The 21470-nt window shown below is 46.7% G+C and overlaps 2 protein-coding genes across 2 annotated transcripts in view; both read left to right on the forward strand.

Annotated features, from left to right (window-relative positions):
* The first annotated feature begins 4644 nt into the window (after window positions 1-4644).
* On the forward strand, window positions 4645-9437 carry LOC148141097 (ecto-ADP-ribosyltransferase 5-like). Its single transcript, XM_087978936.1, has 2 exons — window positions 4645-4896; window positions 6691-9437. The coding sequence occupies exons 1-2, from the start codon at window positions 4824-4826 to the stop codon at window positions 7503-7505; spliced, it is 888 nt and encodes a 295-aa protein (XP_087835062.1). The 5' UTR covers window positions 4645-4823; the 3' UTR covers window positions 7506-9437.
* Window positions 8938-21470, forward strand: part of LOC148141098 (transmembrane protein 17-like) — a 30999-nt gene continuing 18466 nt past the window's right edge. The window contains exon 1 of the mRNA XM_087979083.1: window positions 8938-8947. Coding sequence (XP_087835209.1) covers window positions 8938-8947 — 10 coding nt within the window. The remainder of the gene's footprint in view (window positions 8948-21470) is intronic.

The raw sequence follows: 21470 nt of genomic DNA on the forward strand, positions 1-21470 counted from the left end.
CTCCCCCAGGCACTGAATACTGGTAATTGCCCCTCACCCCGTGCAGTCTTATTTAAGCCCCTGAACCTTCCACCTCCATTACTCCCACCAGGGCATAAAAGCCCTCTTTATCACACTCCATGTCCTGTATAAACCCCTACTGGACCCCATGTCTCAGACTAGGAGGAGGTTATATCCACATTAAATGCCTGAGGGTTCTCTCAGGATTTGACCCTTTGGGCAGAGACCACTCCTCTCTGAAATCCCACCATGGCCCCACACAGTGGGGTCTCACTGACCTTTTGAGTCACTACACAGCAACATCCCAGTTACCAGGCACCCCTCCCTGCCAAACTCACTCTCTGAAACAAGGGCTTTTACTAAGTGCCCCCCTCCCAAATATTGTGGCTCCCCCCCAACTATGACCCTGCCCACAATTCCCACCCTCCCCATGTACAGTCTTTTCTCCCCCACCCAGAGGTTTCCTGCCTAAACCCGCAAATATTGGGCCACTCCCCAATGACATAGTCCCACAATTTTCTGCACCCCCTACATTTGCTGCCCAATAATTCTGTAACCTGACCTCTCGATAATTTGTTACCCCACCCACAATTCTGGCCCACCCCTGTAGTTTTTCAGCTGATACCCACTTTCCCCTCCTTCCTCCCACCCCTAGTCTAAGTGCACTCCCACCCCATGCAGCTTCATTCCCCTCAACCCCCATCAAAATGCCCCCTCTATCTCTCCCCCACTTTTATTTAAAAGCCCCTTCTCCCTCTATACCTGCTCCCATGCTTCTACGAAAGCCCCCGTTTTCTCGATCCATGCTCCCATCTTTCTATAAAAGCCCCTGCCTCTATCCATGCTCCCATCTTTCAATAAAAGCCCCCTCTCCCTCTGTCCATGCTCCCATCTTTCTATAAAAGCCCCTTCTCCCTTTATCCATGCATCCCATCTTTCTATAAAATCCCCCTCTGCCTCTATCCATGTACTCCATCTTTCTATAAAAGCCCCCTCTCCCTCTATCCATGCATCCAATCTTTCTCTAAAAGTCCCGTCTCCCTCTATCCATGCACCCCATCTTTCTAGAAAAGCCCCCTCTCCCTCTATCCATGCACTGCATCTTTCAACAAAAGACCGCTCTGCCTCTATCCAAACGGTCCATCTTTCTAGAAAAGCCGCTCTGTGTCCCATTGTGTACGATTCCCCACTCCCCACCCCCCTATCATTGCTCCTTGCTGACATATGTCATGAAGGTGTCAGTCCGAACCCAGGGGCTGGTACTCATGGGAAGTATGTGCATAGAGTGACTTACCTTTCGAAAGCATGTGCCAAGAATTACAGAGTCATAGAGAAGTACAGCATGAAAGCAGACCCTTCAGTCCAACTCGTCCATGCCGACCAGATATCCCAATCAAATCTAGTCCCATTTAGAGTCAGAGATATACAGCACGGAAACAGACCCTTCGGTCCAACTCGTCCATGGCAACCAGCTATCCTAAATTAATCTAGTCCCATTTGCCAGCACCTGGCCCATATCCCTCTAAACCCTTCCTATTCATATACTCATCCAGATGCATTTTAAAAGTTGTAATTGTACCACCTCCACCACTTCCTCTGGCAGCTCATTCCACACATGCATCACCCTCTGTGTGAAAAGATTGCCCCTTAGGTCTCTTTTATGTCTTTCCCCTCTCACCCTAAAACTATGCCCTCCAGTTCTGGATTCCCCCACACTAGGGAAAAGACCTTGACTATTTACCCTATCCATGCCCCTCGTGATTTTATAAACCTCTATAAGGTCACCCCTCAGCCTCTTATGCTCCAGGGAAAACTGTCCTAGCCGATTCAGCCATGCCGTGGAAACTAAATCGACTCGATTCAACTGCTGGCAAGAGCAAAGAAAAAGAGCTTTATTATTTTTTAACCTCTGCATGCAGAGGGGCCAATACACTTGGCAAAACGCCGCATGTAAGAGCAGTGAGCATAATTCACATGTTCTTCTTCTACCATTCTTATCACGCTCTCAAGGACAAGGGCTGGGAAGGCTCGAGTTCTTACTTTCTCATTCCCTTGCTGTGAACATAAATGTCTTTATGTTTTCCTTAACTACTTTGCTGAATTTGACTGCTCGCAAGGCCAGGTTGAATGTTTACAAAGCTCAGCAAAGACAAGCTGTCTCCTTGACTGCAGAATTCAGCAAAGTTCAGCAAAGTATTAAATTTAGCAAAGCAGTCTCTTTCAGATTTCACAGTAAATGTTAATTTTGTTAATTTTCCATTATATTTTCCCCCTTTTTGTCATTTTTATGACAAGGACAACAAAAATACAGAGCCAGATAGCCAAGACAGACTGCAGTGAATTGCTGGTTGCGATCTAAACAGAGACCAGGTTGGTTTCTGACAACTGGTTAACTGTCACCAGGAAATGATCATTGATCTTCACAGAAGATTTTTTGGTTCACTGCAGTGATGGTAACCTGTTACACTGACCACAACTGGCTTATAGGTGACTCCATACCAGCTGCAATGTTCCTGATTTTCAATGGGCCTCACTAATGGCCTTCCCTGCCACTCAGTTCACTGCAAGTGGAGATGGGCACCAACTGTACTCAAATGACAAGAAGGGGTGGAATCAAAATGAATGAGGCAGCAGCAAATAGCAGACTGAGACCTAACAGGGGAGGGGACACTGAGAGGGGGCGAATACCTGGAAATACATCGTGGGCTTTCATCGAATGAAGGGTTAGATTGGTTTATGCACAAATTAATTTATTTCCTGTGAACAATTGCAACTTTTAATTATAAACAAGTAGATTCGGCATAATTCTTTAAAGTTTGTGTCACATGTAGACAGGATGGTTAAGAAGGCATTTAGCATGCTTGCCTTCATTGCTCAGACCTTTGAGTACAGAAGTTGGGACGTCATGTTGAGGTTATACAGGACATCAATGAGACCTCTTCTGGAATACTGTGTCCAGTCCTGGTCGCCCTGTTATAGGAAGGAGATTATTAAACTGGAGAGGGTTCAGAAGAGATTTACCAGGATGTGGACGGGAATGGAGGGTTTGATATATAAAAATAGATTAGCATAGGAGGTTGATGGGTGACCTTATTGAGGTTTGTAAAATGATGAGGCGTATCGATAAGGGGAATAGCAAAGGCCTTTTCACGAGGGTGGGTGAGTTCAAAATGAGGGGCTTTTTTAAGTTTAGAGGAGAAAGATTTAAAAAGGACATGAGGGGCAACTTTCTTACACAGAGAGTGGTTATTGTGTGGATTGAACTGCCAGAGGAAGTGGTGGATATGGGTACAGTTGGACAGGTACATGAATAGGAAATGTTTAGAGGGATATGGGCCAAGGGCAAACACATGAGACCAGTTTCGTTTGGGAATATGGTCAGCATGGAAGGCTGTTTGACCCTATGACACTGTAGGTACTGAGGAACTATTTTATACACAATCTGGCAAATTTTTAGCGCACAGATCTAATCAATCCATATCTCTTTACAGCCGCCTCATCTCCTCCTCGGCATCTAGGTCCCCAGCTTCTTTTGTGCAAAGGAGTAAACTGCACAATCAGTCGCATCATCCAAGTCATTTCTGTTGGTAGTAATAGTGATGTGTTCAAACAAACCTGAGCCAGCAGCAGACAGAGACATGAACTTGATATTACAAGGTTTCAGAGTAAAAGAAAATTTGTTTCTGAAATTTTGGGAGATTGAAGGGGGGAAACAGAAAAAGACAAAAGGAGAAATAAAGAGAGAGAAAAAAATCAAAGACAAACAAAGAGACCTTGGAATGCAGGTTCATAGCTCCTTGAAAGTGGAGTTGCAGGTAGAAAGGATAGTGAAGATGGCGTTTGGTATGCTTTCCTTTATTGGTCAGGCGTTGGGAGGTCATGTTGCAGTTGTACAGGACATTGGTTAGGCCACTGTTGGAATATTGTGTGCAGTTCTGATCTTCCTATTGGAAAGATGTTGTGAAATTTGAAAGGGTTCAGAAAAGATTTACAAGGATGTTGCCTGGGTTAGAGGATATAAGCTCCTATTTGGTAGATGTTGAATAGGCTGGGGCTGTTTTCCGTGGAGCGTCGGAGGCTGAGGAGTGACCTTATAGAGGTTTATAAAATCATGAGCGGCATGGATAGGGTAAGTAGACAAGGTCTTTTCCCTGGGGTGGGGGAGTTCCGAACTAGAGGGCATAGGTTTAGGGTGAGAGGGAAAAGATATAAAAGACACCTAAGGGGCAACTTTTTCATGCAGAGGGTGGTATGTGTATGGAATGAGCTGCCAGAGGAAGTGGTGAAGGCGGGTATACTTACAACATTTAAAAGGCATCTGGATGGGTATATGAATAGGAAGGGTTCAGAGGGATATGGGCCAAGTGCTGGCAATTGAGATGCGATTAGGTTATGATATCTGGTCAGCATGGATGAGTTGGACCAAAGGGTTTGTTTCCGTGCTGTACATCTCTATGACTCTATGACTCCATCACCAATTGTCAGTGAGAGTAATTGATACTGAGAATGAGAATGAGATTAGAAAGACAGGTATGAAGACAAAGCATCAGTAAGAAATGGTATGTGAAAGGGAGAGAAAGAACATTCCAAATGAAGACATTACTTCCTGGTTTCACACATTTCTTTACAACATAAGAAAAAAACATCTATTCAAAATACAGGAACCTGTTTCCTGAGAACAAAATGCTCTCAGTGTCAGTGGTTTCAGTTTCGAAATCACTCAGTCCACACATTGACAGTACAGTCACACTCAGTACAACTCTGTGAAAATAAGAACACGTCCTGAAGTAACACAGCTCAGAGACAGGAGTCAGTTCACCTTGATGGATAAAGAAGGGAAGAGACGAGCAATGAGCTATCTATTTCTTTCTCTGCTGACCACCCTCTGGTTTCATTGTAAGTATTTGATCGCTCAGGCGATCAGGAGATTCCTCTCCGCCTTTAATGCTCTGAGTTTATTTTTTCTCATATCTGCTTGCTGTTCAAACCCACTACAGCCGATCCCTGCCTGTCTCTCATTGTAACTCACACTCTTTCACGATGAAAGTGCTTTAAGCACCTCCACAACAGACAGGGATCACCTCGTCAATGGGATTTTGGAACAAGCCCTGAGTTGCCCAAATTCCGGCACAATACTCTCTGCCTGAATATCAACCAGGAGAAAGGGAGGACTGCAGATGCTGGAGATCAGAGTCAAGAACGTATGTTGGAAATGCACAGCAGGCCAGGCTGCATCCGAGGAGCAGGAGAGTCGATCTTTCAGACGGGTTCCTTCATCGGGAACGAAGGGCTTAGGCTCGAAATGTCAATTCTCCTGCTCCTCGGATGCTGCCTGACCTGGTGTGCTTTTCCAGCATACACTCTTGACTCTGCCTGAATATCAGCTTCCTGTTTGTTCTGGAAAAGGGTCTCTGGACCCCAAGATGTTAACTCTGCTTTTCCTCCATAGATGCTGCCAAACCTGCTGAGATTCTTCAGCACTATCTAGTTTAGCCCTTGATTCTCATCACAGTTAACCTCACCAGTGCCTAAAGTCTTAATGTACTTGGAATGTATTTGGAAGCGAGTGCTGTACATCTCTATGACTCTAAGCAGTTCAAAGAGTGTTTGGACCCATCTCCAGGCTGGCTGAGACTTGAACCGTTGGTCTCCGGGGTGAGGAACACTCCCTGTGTACCTCGTTGTCTGTTGCTTTCCACTCCGCGTTAAGTTCTTGAACAACATGAGCTGGGTCATAGTCTGGTCCCTGGGGGCTTGAGCTCCATGCTCCAGGCTTTCTAGTGATATCTTGGCTGACCCGGCAGTCTGGGATGGATTGTGGGGGCTGAGCTGGGAAAGGGACAGCCAGTGTGTTCCTTCAGATGGGACATTCCTGAACAATTGGAGCAAGAATTAATCATTGAATCCGTGAGAGAAAATTTACCTGTGACCAAAGGTGTTGGTGATCTGAGTGTGTCCTTCACTTCACTCCCTGCTGTCTCTCCACCTCCTGAAACCCTCCCCCATTCCCTCCATCCCCATTCCCCCCGTAACGTAATCCTGCTCCGTTGTAATTATGTTGGAAGACCCAGCCTTCACTATCAAATTGAAATACCCAGGATTTGTAAGGGGCTCATTGTGGTCAAAACTGAGAGGATATTTTCTATCATGGCAGAATCTAGGACCTGAGGACAGAGACTCCGAATTAACGGGAGAGGATTTAAGGCTGAGATGAGGAGGAATATCTTCTCACAGACGTTGTACCTGTGCAGTAGGCATGAGGGGCCGAACAGCCTGGGACTGTTCCTATTTCTTACAGTCTTCTCTGCTCCACAAAAAAATAACCTAAGCTTATCCAGTCTCTCTCCACCACTGCGATCCTCCATCCCATGGGAGCACCCCAGGGAATCTCCTCTGCACATCCTCCAGTGCAATCCCATCCTTCCTACAGTATGGGGACCAGAACCAATATCCCCTCCCTGCTCTTATCGCCTGTACCACGACTCTGAAAAGCAAGTGTGTAATGTGCCTTCTAAATGACCGTATTGAACCCGTCAATCAATGAATTTCGGGAAAGGACAGGAAAGTGGACCTCAGGAATGTCAGATCAGCCGTGATCCTATTGAATGGCAGAGCGCGGTCCTGTCCCTTATGGTCTTTCTACTCCCTATGGAAATTAATTCCAGCTCCCATTCCTATTTCATTCCACAGCTCAGGGCCTTGAGAATGTTATCCAGTTGGACATGGTAAACAGTTCTGCAGCTTACATCTTCAGCTGGAGCAATGAATCCGATCAGCTGGCCATCAGCCGTATCCCGAAGGAAGCACGGGAACATGGCTTTGAGGATGTTTGGACCAATGCAGTGAAGAGAATGAACTGCATTGTTCCCAGTGGGCTCACAAAGGAGCACATGGTCGCACTTTATGCCTATACAGAAGATTATCCCAAGCATAATCCCTTCTACAGACAATTCAATGAAGCAGTCAGGCAGTATGGAACCAACGAAACCATCTATGACAAGAGGTTTGTGTATAAAAGTTATCACTACCTGCTGGCCACTGCCCTGGAGAAACTGACAACACATTCTCCTGCAGAGTTTGAGTGGGTTTATCGAGGGATCAGAAAGTTGGCGAAGGGCACTGAGGGGTCAAGGATGCGATTTGGCTCCTACGCCTCTTCTTCACTGGATGAAGGTGTTGCCCTGGACTTCATTGACGACAACACAAAGTGGAACACCATGTTCTCCATCAGCTCCCGATATGGGGTCCGAATCGAAAAGTACTCATGTTTCTCTGAGGAGAAGGAGGTCCTGATCCCACCCTATGAGGTGTTCCAAGTGGGAAGGATCACTTCCCGGAAGTATGGCAACTATGTTCCTCTAACGGGGGTGGATAAACAGGGGATCCGGGTGAAACTGGAGATAGGGGATAATGGGAAGCTGGTGGTGGTGCCCAATGAGGGGACAGTAAACTCAGCCCTGGGCGGATTGTGGATTCTGATAGCAGCAGCTTGTATCATAATGTAAAGTTTCACTCAATTCACTCTCTCCGTTCCCTCACCCCACTCCCACCCTCGTTCCCAGCTCGGTCTAAAGTCTGGCTCTCTCCCTGCCCATCGCTGAAAGGTGATGTAAAATATGAACCTCAAGGCTCCAGCTTACCTTGAACACTCCTGTCCATCCCTTTCCCAGCCCCTTCTCTCCACAACATTTCAGAATTTCTGTCTTTGTCTGTCTTCTCCCAGAGTGAATAGCCTCACACTTCCTCACATCATACCACATCCACCATGTTCCTTGGGCAGTCTACATCGTCTTGTTGGGCTGATAAGCCGAAGTCTGCCCGTATATTTTATGGTCTCATGGTGTCTTGAAGTTCCTTTTGATCTTCCTCATATCTTATGTTCCTATATCTGGAAATGTTACAATTGGGCCCCACTTTTGAATCATTGATATGGATTGGGAAGAGTTGGGGACCTCGCACTGACCTTTGTGGTACATTTACATTTTTAAATTTTTGATATCAGAAGGAATTAAGGGCTACGGGGAGAATGCAGGTAAGTGGAGTTGAAATGCCCATCAGCCATGATTGAATGACGGAGTGGACTCGATGGGCCGAATGGCCTTACTTCCACTCCTATGTCTTATGGTCTTATGGTCTTTATTAACGTGTGGGGGACCTTGGAAAAACACTCCCCATACGTCAGTTTCCTTTTATCAATCGCTACAAGTAACATCCTTAAAACTCTCCACTTGTCTGATAAACGTGATTTCCCGTTTCCAATTCCATGTTGACCCTGTCTAACGTTATCACACTTCCTCAGTTCTTACACCCTTTATGAAGATTCCCACATTTAACCTCCGACTGACTTCAAACTAACAAGGCCGCATTTCTCCATTCTCCTTCTTCCTCCCTTACGAAATAGTCAGTCAACATGAAACTTACCAGACTCTATCCAGATTTTGAAAGATAATTCGCACTGCCTCCCCTGTATCTCTACCCGCACCCCCCGCCCCCACCCCCCTGCAATACTCGGAGTTGAATCTCATCTTGTCCGTGGGATTTCTCATCCCTTCATTCAGTTCGCCTTCCAACATCTTCTTCTCTACTCACTTCATTTCTTTTGCTTCATCTGTTTCACAAATCCCTAGTATTTCTGGATAATTATCTGTTTCCCCTTCCACAAAGCCATTTGAAAGTGTATTGTTCCTTTTATCTCCATTTCCAGTCCCCTGTCCCTCCGATACTAGGGCCACAGTTTCCCTGGCTAATCTTTCCCTTTCCACAGAAGTTCTTCACAATTCCCTAACAATTCCCTTGAAGTCCCTAACTAGTTTGCATTCATATTCTCCTCTCCTTTCCTTGGTCCTCCTCAAATTACTCCCACATCTCAGGTATTCTGGTACCTTGTACACAGAGAAAGCAGGAATATGCTGTTGAGATACAGGATCAACAACGACCATGCCGAATGGTGAGGCTGGCTCGAAGGGCCGAGTGGCCTACTCCAGCCCCTAGTTTCTATGTTTTACAAGTCACTTCCTTTCACTTTTTTAGTTTGGGTTGTTTGATTTACTTTGGGTGCTTGATAAATGTACATCTCCAGTAGAACATGTATTTCGCAAATCTCTGGCTCTGAGGCTGTAACAAATCTAGTCAAGGGACAAATTATCTCAAAATCTACGATTATGAATATTGCAGATTTTGTTCTTTCTATTTGCTTTTCGATTTGGTGAATGTAGAGAGATGAATGAGAATCAAGGAAAGTTATTTTGGACAACTATAGATTATTTCCCTAACTGTAGAGGTGAAATATGCAGTAGGCTTGGAACAAGAATGTACATAAGAACAGAAATGAATGATTATTAACCGATCATATATCATTGCCATATTTTAAGTAAACCATTAAAGTGTAAAAATGGCTGCAAACTTGAAGAGCAGATTTCACTGTGCACTTGTTGACAAGATTCTTGGTCATTTTATACACAATATAAAATTACCAGCCACTCCCCTGACCTTGTGACTGCTGCCACTTTTATCCCTATTACGAAAGATTCAATAGATTCAGTGTTTGATATTCAGGTCTAATACTAACGTTCACCTCCTCTAGTCACAGTGTTACCTTCCCGCATGCTTTCTGGTTATGTTGTTGAGAGTAACCCAGGAAATGGAATCTGTTTTCCCTGACGTTGGTATCAAAAGCACTCTTTCTCCAGCCAGATTTCTGAGCATTGATATTTCGGGTGAAATCTCCGTCTTGTTGCTGCTAAATCAGGCAGATTGATGTAACTGTCCCATCACAGAATTACAGAATTGTCAGCTTGCAGAAAGAGGTGGTCAGCTGAGATATTTAGCTTTGTGTGAATCTCATGGTTTTCCCAGCAAACTCTCAGATGGTCCTTTGGCAACTGCCAATAAATGATAAGATGCAGCGAGGTAACTCCTTCAAATCTTCAGGGCAAGGAAATGAAATGCTATCAAATCGAATTGGTTCGAACAGAGGATTGCAGGAAAGCAGTACGTTCCTGCAGTAGGAAGAAACGTGTTCTTCTTAAAAAATACATTGAAGATGATCACGTGTTCTCCTTTTCCCCCAAAGATAATAAACAGGAGTTTGCTTTTCTAAAACGGCATCGCCACCAATTCTAAGCGATTAAATGATATATCGGATGCAATAATTTTGACTTATATTATTAGGGGCAGGGTCTGGGTGTGTGAGTGGGACTTGGGTTAGATTAGATTAGATTAGATTAGATTACACTACATTGCAGTGTGGAAACAGGCCCTTCGGCCCAACAATTCCCACCGACCCGCCGAAGTGCAACCCACCCTTACCCCTACATTTACTCCTTACCTAACACTACAGGCAATTTAGCATGGCCAATTCACCTGACCTGCACATCTTTGGACTGTGGGAGGAAACCGGAGCACCCGGTGGAAACCCACGCAGACACGGGGAGAACGTGCAAACTCCACACAGAGTCGCCTGAGGCGGGAATTGAACCCGGGTCTCTGGCGCTGTGAGGCAGCAGTGCTAACCACTGTGCCACTGTGCCGGGTTAGGGACGGGGTCCGGGTGTGTGGGTGGGACCTGGGTTAGGGGCGGGGTCCGGGTATGTGGGTGGGACCTGGGTTAGGGATGGGATCTGGGTGTGTGGGTGGGACCTGGGTTAGGGGCGGGGTCTGGGTGTGTGGGTGGGACCTGGGTTAGGGGCGGGGTCTGGGTGTGTGGGTGGGACTAGGGTTAGGGATGGGGTCTGGGTGTGTGGGTGGGACCTGGGTTAGGGGAGGGGTCTAGATGTGTGGGTGGGACCTGTGTTAGGGGCGGGGTCTGGGTGTGTGGGTGGGACCTGGGTTAGGGATGGGATCTGGGTGTGTGGGTGGGACCTGGGTTAGGGGCGGGATCTGGGTGTGTGGGTGGGACTGTGTTAGGGATGGGGTCTAGGTGTGTGGGTGGGAATGTGTTAGGAATGGGGCCTGGGTTAGTGGGTGGGACCTGGGTTAGGGGCGGGGTTTGGGTGTGTGGGTGGGACTGTGTTAGGGATGGGGTCTGGGTGTGTGGGTGGGACCTGTGTTAGGGACGGGGTCTGGGTGTGTGGGTGGGACCTGGGTTAGGGATGGGGTCTGGGTGTGTGGGTGGGACCTGGGTTAGGGATGGGATCTGTGTGTGTGGGTGGGACTGTGTTAGGGATGGGGTCTGGGTGTGTGGGTGGGACCTGGGTTAGGGATGGGATGGGGCTTCCTATAAACGTCCCCTCTCCTCCTATCCATGCCCACATCTTTCTATAAAAGCCCCCTCTCCCTCTATCCATGTGCCTCATCTATCTATAAAAGCCTCCTCTCCCTCATCCATGCTCCCATCTTTCTATGAAAGCACCCTCGTCCTCTATCCATGCACCCATCTTTCTTTAAAAGCTCCTTCACCTCTGTCCATGTGCCTCATCTTTCAACAAAAGCCCCCTACCTCTATCCATGCACCCATCTTTATATAAATGCCCCTCTCCTTCTATTTATGCCCCCATTTTTCTAAAATGCCCCCTCTCCCTTTATCTATGACCCATTTTTCTATAAAAGCCCCCTCTACCACTGACCTTGTATCTCATCATTCTATAAAAAACCCCTCTCCTGCAATCCATGCTCCGATCTTTCAATAAAAGCCCCCTCTCCCTCTGTCCATATGCCTCATCTTTCTATGAAAGCCACCTCTCCCTCTGTCTACATGCCTCATCTTTCTATAAAAAAAACCCTCTCCCTCTACCAATGTGTCTCATATTTCTAAAAAAGCGCACTCTCCCTCTGTCCATGCTCCCACCTTCCTTTAAAAGCCCCCTCTCGCTATCCATGTTCCCATCTTTCTATAAAAGCCCCTGCTCCCTCTGTCTATGTGCCCCATCTTTGTATAAAAGCCCCCTCTCCCTCTGTCTATGGTCCCATCTTCCTATAAAAGTCCCCTCACCCTCTCTCCATGTGACTCATCTTTCTCTAAAAGCCGCTTCTCACTCTATCCATGCCCCCATCTCTCTATAATAGCCCCCTCTCCCTCTATCCATGCACCCATCTTTCTATAAAAGCACCCTATCCCTCTAGCCATGACCCCATCCTTCTATAAAAGCACCCCTCCACCACCATCTATGCATCATCTTTCTATAAAAGCCCCCTCTCCTTCCATCCATGCATCCATCTTTCTTTAAAGCCCCTCACCCTCTGTCCATGTGCCTCATCTTTCTATAAAAAACCGCTCTCCATCTATCCATGCCCCCATCTTTGTATAAAGGTCCCCTCTCCCTCTATCCATGCCCCCATCTTTCTATAAAAGCATACTCTCCCACTATCCATGACCCCATCTTTCTATAAAAGTACTCCGCCCTCTATCCATGCCCCATCTTTCTATAAAAGTCCCCTCGCCCTCTCTCCATGCCCCCATCCTACTATAAAAGAACCCCTCCCTCTGTCCATGCACCATCTTTCTATTAAGGCCCCCTATCCCTCTATCCATGACCCTGTCCTTGTATAAAAGCACCCCTCCCTCTGTCTATGCCCAATCTTTCTATAAAAGCCCCCATCCCTCTTTCCATGCCCCCTTCTTTCTATAGAAGCCCCCTCTCCCTCCATCCATTCACTCATCTTTCTTTAAAAGCCTCCTAACCCTCTGTCCATGTGCCTCATCTTTCTATAAAAGACCCCTCTCCCACTATCCATGCCCCCGCCTTTCTATATAAGCACACTCTCCCACTATCCATTCCCTCATCTTTCTATACAAGAACCCAGTCCCTCTGTCCACGAGGCCCATTTTTCAATAAAAGTGCCCTCTCCCTCTGTCCATGCTCCCATCTTCTTATAAAAGACCCATCTCCCTCTATCCATGTACCCATATCTCTATAAAAGCCCACTCTCCCACTATCCATGCCCCCATCTTTCTGTAAAAGCACCCTGTCCCTCTATCCATGCTTCATCTTTCTATAAAAGCGCCCTCTCCCTCTATCCATGCTCCCATCTTTCTTTAAAAGTCGCCTCTCCCTCTATCCATGTGCCTCATCTTTGTTTATAAGCCCCCATTTCCCTCTATCCATGCACCAGTATTTCTATAAAAGCCACCTTTCCCTCTATCAATGTGCATTATCTTTCTGTAAAGTCCCCCTCTGCCTCTATCCATGCTCCTATCTTTCTTTAAAAGCCCCCTCATGCTTTATCCATGCCCCCTTCTTTCTATAACAGCCCCCCTCCCTCTATCCATGTGTCTCATCTTTCTATAAAAGCCCCCTCTCCCTCTATCCATGCACCCACCTTTCCATATAAGCACCCTCTTTCACTATCCATTCCCTCATCTTTCTATAAAAGAACCCTGACCCTCTGTCCATGTGGCCCATTTTTCTATAAAAGCACCCTCTCCCTCTGTCCATGATCCCATCTTTCTATAAAAGCCCCCTCTCCCCCTATCCATGCACCCATCATTCTGTAAAAGCTCCCTCTCCCTCTATCCATGCACCCAACTTTCTATAAAGGCCCCCTCACCCTCTGTCCCTGTGTCTCATCTTTCTATAAAAACTCACTCTCCCTCTATGCTTCTATCTTTATTTAAAAGCCCCCTCACCCTCAATCCATGCCCCCATGTCTCTATAATAGACTCCTCTCCCTCTAACCATGCCCCCATCTTTCTATAAAAGCTCACTCTCCCACTATCCATGCCCCCATCTTTCTAGAAAAGCACCCCTCCCTCTATCCATGCCCCACCTTTCTATACAGGCCCCCTCTCCCTCTATCCATGCTCCCATCTTTCTATAAAAGCCCCCTCACCCTCTGTCCATGTGCCCCATCTTTCAATAGAAGTCCCCTCTCCCTCCATCCATGCCCCCACCTTTATATAAAACACCCCTCTCCCTCTATCAATGCACCCATCTTTCTATAAAAGCCCACTCTCCCACTATCCATGCCCCCATCTTTCTAGAAAAGCACCCTCCCTCTATCCATGCCCCGCCTTTCTATACAAGCCCCCTCTCCCTCTATCCATGCTCCCACCTTTCTATAAAAGCCCCCTCTCCCTCTATCCATGCCCCCATTGTTCTATAAAAGTCCCCTCTCCCTCTCTCCATGTGCATTATCTTTGTATAAAAGTCCCCTCTCCCTCTATCCATGCACCCATATTTCTATGAAAGCCCTCTTTCCCTCTACCCATGTGCCTCATCTTTCTGTCAAAGCCCCCTTTGCCTCGATCCATATGTCTCATCTTTCTATAAAAGCCCCCTCTCCCAATATCCATACTTCTATCTCTCTTTAAAAGCCCCCTCACACTCTATCCATATGCCTCACCTTTCTCTAAAAGCCCCTCTCCCTTTATCCATGCCCCCATCATTTTATAAAAGCCTCTTCTCCATCATTCCATGCACCCATCTTTCTTTAAAAGCCCCCTCACCCTCTGTCCATGTGACTCATCTTTCTATAAAAGACCCCACCCTCTATCCATGCCCCATCTCTCTATAACAGACCCCTCTCCCTCAATCCATGCGCCCATCTTTCTATAAAAGCCCCCTCTCCAACTATCCATGCCCCATCTTTCTATAAAAGCCCCTTCTCCCTCTATCCATGCACCCATCTTTCTTTAAAAGACCCCTCTCCCTCTATCCATGTTCCAATCTTTCTGTAAAAGCCCTCTCACCCTCTATCTATGCCCCCATCTTTCTATAAAAGGCCCCTCGCCCTCTATCCATGAACCCCGTTTTTCTATAAAAGCCCACTTTCCCTCTATCCATGTGGATCATATTTCTATAAAAGCCCCCTCTGCCTCCATCCATGTGGATCATCTTTCTGTTAAAACCCCCTCTCCTTCAATCCATGCTCCTATCTTTCTTTAAAAGCCCCCTCACACTCTATTCATGCCCCTAAATTTCTATAAAAGCACCCTCTCCCACCATCGATGCTCCATCTTTCTATAAAAGCGCCCTCTCCCTCTATCTATGCTCGCATATTTGTATAAAAGCCCCATCTCCCTCTATCCATGCCCCCATCTTTCTATAAAAGACCGCTCTCCCTCTGTCCATGCAGCCATCTTTCTATAAAAGCTCCCCCCATGTCCCTCTATCCATGATCCCATCTTTCTATAAATGCTCCTCCCTGTCCCTCTACCCATGCTCCCACCTTTGTATACAATCTCTGTCCATGTGCCTCATCTTTCTATAAAAACCCCCTCTCCCTCAGTCTGTGTGCCTCATCTTTCTATAAAAGCCCCTTCACCCTTTGTCCATGTGCCTCATCTATCTATAAATGCCCCCTCTCCCTCTATCCATGCCCCCATCTTTATATAAAAGCCCCCCTCCCTCTATTTATACCCCCATCTTTGTTTAAATAGCATCTCTCCCACTATCCATGACCCATCTTTTTATAAAGGCCCCCTCTCCCTCTATACATGCCCCCATCTTTCTATAAAAGCCCCCACTCCCTCAGTCCATTTACCTCATCTTTCTATAAAAGCCCCCTCACCCTCAGTCCACATACCTTATCTTTCGATAAAAGCCCTCTCTCCCTCTATCCATGCTCCCATATTTCTATAAAAGCCCCCTCCCCCGTATCCATACTCACATCTATCTATAAAAGCACCCTCACCCTCTGTTCATGTGCCACATGTATCTATAAAAGCCCCCTCTTCCTCTGTTCATGCTCCCATCTTTCAATAAAAGCCCCCTCTCCCTCTATCCATGCAGCCATCTTTATATAAAAGCACCCTCTCCCTCTGTTTATGCCCCCATCTTTCTATAAAAGCCTTCTCTCCCTCTATCCATGCGCCTCATCTTTCTATTAAAGCCCCCTCACCCTCTGTCCATGTGCCTCCTCTTTCTATAAAAGCCCCCGTCCCTCTATACGTGCCCTCATCTTTATATAAAAGCCCCCCTCCCTCCATTTATGCCCCACCTTTCTATAAAAGACCCCACTCCCTCTATCCATCCCCCAAACTATTTATAAAAGCCCCCGCTCCCTCTACCCACGGCCCCATCATTCTATACAGCCCCCTCTCCCTCTATTTATGCTCCCGTATTTCCATTAAAGCCCCCACTCCCTCTAACCATGCTCCTACCTTTCTATAAAAACCGCCTCTACCTATGTCCTTGTATCTCATCATTCTATAAAAGCCCCCTCTCCCTGTCTCCATGCTCCAATCTAACTATAAAAGCCTTCACTTTCTCTGTCCATGTGCGACATGTGTCTATAAAAGCCCCCTCTCCCTCTGTTCGTGCTCCCATCTTTCTATAAAAGCCACCTCTCCATCTATCCTGTGCTATCATCTTTCTATAAAAGTCCCCTCTCCCTCTGTCCATGGGTCTCATCTTTCTATAAAAGCTACCTCTCCATCTATCTTGTGCTATCATCTTTCTATAAAAGTCCCCCCTCCCTCTGTCCATGGGTCTCATCTTTCTACAAAAGCTCCCTCTCCCTCTATCCATGCACCCATCTTTCTTTAAAAGCCCGCTCACCCTCTGTCCATGTGCCTCATCTATCTATAAAGCCCCCTCCCTCTATCCATGCCCCCATCTTTATATTAAAGCCCCCTCTGCCTCTATTTATGCCCCCATCTTTCTATAAATGCCATCTCTCCCACTATCCATGACCCATCTTTCTATAAAGGCCTCCTCTCCCTCTACACATGATCCCATCTTTCTATAAAAGCCCCCTCTACCTCTGACATTGTATCTCATCATTTTATAAAAGCCCCCTCTCCCTGTATCCATGCTACCATCTATCTATAAAAGCCCCCTGTCCCTGTATCCATGCTCCCATCTATCTATAAAAGCCCCGTCTCCCTCTGTTCATGTGTCACATGTATCTATAAAAGCCCCCTCTCCCTCTATCCATGCTCCCATCGTTCTATAAAAGCCCCCTCTCCCTCTGTCCATGTGCCTCATCTTTCTATAAAAGCCCCCTCTCCCTCTGTCCATACGCCTAATCTGTGTATAATGTCCCCCTCACCCGCTGTCCATGTGATTCATCTATCTATAAAAGCCCCCTCTCCCTCTGTTCATGTGCCACATGTATCTATAAAAGTACCCTCTCCCTCTATCCATGCTACGATCTTTCTATAAAAGCCCCCTCTCCCTCTGTCCATGTGTCTCATCTTCCTATAAAAGCCTCCTCTCCTTCTGTCCATGCTCCCATCTAACTATAAAAGCCCCCTCTCCCTCTGTCCGTATGCCTCATCTTTGTATAATGGCACCCTCACCCTCTGTCCATGTGACTCATCTATCTATAAAAGCCCCCTCACCCTCTATCCATGCCCCCATCTTTATATAAAAGACCCTCTATTTATGCCCCATCTTTCTATAAATGCCACCTATCCCACAATCCATGACCCATCTTTCTATAAAGGCCCCCTCTCCCTCTATACATGCTCCCATCTTCCTATAAAAGCCCCCTCTCCCTCTGTCCATGCTCCCATCTTTCTATAAAAACCCCCTCCCCCATCCATGTGCATCATCTTTCTATAAAAGCCCCCTCTCCCTCTATCCATGTGCCTTATCTTTCTATAAAAGCTGCCTCTCCCTCTGTCCATGTGTCTCATCTGTCTATAAACACCCTGCTCCCTCTATCCATGCATCCATCTTTCCATAAAAGCCCTCTCTCCCTCTATCCATGCTCCCATTTTCTATAAAAGCCCCCTCTCCATCTATCGATGCACCCATCTTTCTTTAAAAGCCCCCCTCACCCTCTCTGTTCCTCATCTTCCTATAAAAGCTCCATTTCCCTTTATCCACGCCTCCATCTTTCTATAAAACCCCCCTCCCCCTCTATCCATGCTCCCACCTTTCTATAAGTGCCCCTCTCCCTCTATCTATGCCCCATCCTTCTATCAAAGCCCCCTCTCCCTCTATCCATGCTACCCTCTTTCTATAAAAGCACACTCTCCCTCTATCCATGCCCCCATCTTTCTATAAAAGCCCTCTCTCCCTCCATCCATGCCCCCATCTTTCTATAAAAGCCCCCTCACCCTCTGTCCATGTGCCCCATCTTTCTATAAAAGACCCCTCTCTCACTATCCATTCCCCCATCTTCCTATAAAAGCCCCCTCTCCCTCTGTCCATGCTCCCATCTTTCTATAAAAGCCCCCTCCCCCAACCATGTGCATCATCTTTCTATAAAAGCCCCCTCTCCCACTATGCATGTGCCTCATCTTTCTATAAAAGCCCCCTCACCCTCTGTCCATGTGCCCCATCTTTCTATAAAAGCCCTCTCTCTCTCCATTCATGCCCCCATCTTTATATAAAAGCCCCCTCTCCCTCTATCAATGCACCCATCTATCTATAAAAGCCCACTCTCTCACTATCCATGCCCCCATCTTTCTAGAAAAGCACCCCTCCCTCTATCCATGCTCCCATCTTTCTTTAAAAGCCCCCTCTCCCTCTATCCATGCTCCCATCTTTCTTTAAAAGCCCCCTCTCCCTCTATCCATGCTCCGATCTTTATATAAAAGTCCCTTCTCCCTCTATCCATGTGCATTATCTTTGTATAAAAGCGCACTCTCCCTCTATCCATGCACCCATATTTCTATGAAAGCCATCTTTCCCTCTATCCATGTGCCTCATCTTTCTGTCAAACCTCCCTCTGCCTCGATCTTTCTATAAAAGCCCCGTCTTCCAATATCCATACTTCTATCTCTCTTTAAAAGCCCCCTCACACTCTATCCATTTGCCTCATCTTTCTCTAAAAGCCCCCTCTCCCTCTGTCTGTGTGCCTCATCTTTCTATAAAAGCCCCTTCACCCTCTGTCCACGTGCCTCATCTATCTTTAAAAGTCCCCTCTCCCTCTATCCATGCCCCCATCTTTATATAAAAGCCCTCTCACCCTCTATTTATTCCCATTTTTCTATAAATGCCATCTCTCCCACTATCCATGACCCATCTTTTTATAAAGGCCCCCTCTCCATCTATACATGCTCCCATCTTTCTATAAAAGCCCCCACTCCCTCCGTCCACATGCCTCATCTTTTTATAAAAGCCCCCTCTCCCTCTATACATGCTCCCATATTTCTATAAAAGCCCCCTCTACCTATGTCCTTGAATCTCATCATTCTATAAAAGCCCCCTCCCCCGTGTCCATACTCCCATCTTTCTATAAAAGCCCCCTCTCCCTCTGTTCATGTGCCACATGTATCTATAAAAGCCCCCTCTTCCTCTGTTCATGCTCCCATCTTTCTTTAAAGGCCCCCTCTCTCTCTATCCATGCTCCCATTTTGATATAAGAGCTCCCTCTCCCCCTATCCATGCCCCCATCTTTCTATAAAAGCCTGTTCTCCCTCTATCCATGCACCTCATCTTTCTATAAATGCCCCCTCACCCTCTGTCCATGTGCCTCATCTTTCTATAAAAACCCCCTCCCTCTATACGTGCCCCCATCTTTATATAAAAGCCCCCTCTCCCTCTATTTATACCCCCATCTTTGTTTAAATAGCATCTCTCCCACTATCCATGACCCATCTTTTTATAAAGGCCCCCTCTCCCTCTATACATGCCCCCATCTTTCTATAAAAGCCCCCACTCCCTCAGTCCATTTACCTCATCTTTCTATAAAAGCCCCCTCACCCTCAGTCCACATACCTTATCTTTCGATAAAAGCCCTCTCTCCCTCTATCCATGCTCCCATATTTCTATAAAAGCCCCCTCCCCGTATCCATACTCACATCTATCTATAAAAGCACCCTCACCCTCTGTTCATGTGCCACATGTATCTATAAAAGCCCCCTCTTCCTCTGTTCATGCTCCCATCTTTCAATAAAAGCCCCCTCTCCCTCTATCCATGCAGCCATCTTTATATAAAAGCACCCTCTCCCTCTGTTTATGCCCCCATCTTTCTATAAAAGCCTTCTCTCCCTCTATCCATGCGCCTCATCTTTCTATTAAAGCCCCCTCACCCTCTGTCCATGTGCCTCCTCTTTCTATAAAAGCCCCCGTCCCTCTATACGTGCCCTCATCTTTATATAAAAGCCCCCCTCCCTCCATTTATGCCCCATCTTTCTATAAAAGCCTGCTCTCCCTCTATCCATGTTCCCACCTTTCTATAAAAGACCCCACTCCCTCTATCCATCCCCCAAACTATTTATAAAAGCCCCCGCTCCCTCTACCCACGGCCCCATCATTCTATACAGCCCCCTCTCCCTCTATTTATGCTCCCGTATTTCCATTAAAGCCCCCACTCCCTCTAACCATGCTCCTACCTTTCTATAAAAACCGCCTCTACCTATGTCCTTGTATCTCATCATTCTATAAAAGCCCCCTCTCCCTGTCTCCATGCTCCAATCTAACTATAAAAGCCTTCACTTTCTCTGTCCATGTGCGACATGTGTCTATAAAAGCCCCCTCTCCCTCTGTTCGTGCTCCCATCTTTCTATAAAAGCCACCTCTCCATCTATCCTGTGCTATCATCTTTCTATAAAAGTCCCCTCTCCCTCTGTCCATGGGTCTCATCTTTCTATAAAAGCTACCTCTCCATCTATCTTGTGCTATCATCTTTCTATAAAAGTCCCCCCTCCCTCTGTCCATGGGTCTCATCTTTCTACAAAAGCTCCCTCTCCCTCTATCCATGCACCCATCTTTCTTTAAAAGCCCGCTCACCCTCTGTCCATGTGCCTCATCTATCTATAAAGCCCCCTCCCTCTATCCATGCCCCCATCTTTATATTAAAGCCCCCTCTGCCTCTATTTATGCCCCCATCTTTCTATAAATGCCATCTCTCCCACTATCCATGACCCATCTTTCTATAAAGGCCTCCTCTCCCTCTACACATGATCCCATCTTTCTATAAAAGCCCCCTCTACCTCTGACATTGTATCTCATCATTTTATAAAAGCCCCCTCTCCCTGTATCCATGCTACCATCTATCTATAAAAGCCCCCTGTCCCTGTATCCATGCTCCCATCTATCTATAAAAGCCCCGTCTCCCTCTGTTCATGTGTCACATGTATCTATAAAAGCCCCCTCTCCCTCTATCCATGCTCCCATCGTTCTATAAAAGCCCCCTCTCCCTCTGTCCATGTGCCTCATCTTTCTAAAAAAGCCCCCTCTCCCTCTGTCCATACGCCTAATCTGTGTATAATGTCCCCCTCACCCGCTGTCCATGTGATTCATCTATCTATAAAAGCCCCCTCTCCCTCTGTTCATGTGCCACATGTATCTATAAAAGTACCCTCTCCCTCTATCCATGCTACGATCTTTCTATAAAAGCCCCCTCTCCCTCTGTCCATGTGTCTCATCTTCCTATAAAAGCCTCCTCTCCTTCTGTCCATGCTCCCATCTAACTATAAAAGCCCCCTCTCCCTCTGTCCGTATGCCTCATCTTTGTATAATGGCACCCTCACCCTCTGTCCATGTGACTCATCTATCTATAAAAGCCCCCTCACCCTCTATCCATGCCCCCATCTTTATATAAAAGACCCTCTATTTATGCCCCATCTTTCTATAAATGCCACCTATCCCACAATCCATGACCCATCTTTCTATAAAGGCCCCCTCTCCCTCTAT

Source organism: Chiloscyllium plagiosum, unplaced genomic scaffold (assembly GCF_037043375.1).
Source record: "Chiloscyllium plagiosum isolate Xiang-an unplaced genomic scaffold, Cpla_swu_hap1 HiC_scaffold_35, whole genome shotgun sequence".
Taxonomy (NCBI): Eukaryota; Metazoa; Chordata; class Chondrichthyes; order Orectolobiformes; family Hemiscylliidae; genus Chiloscyllium; species Chiloscyllium plagiosum.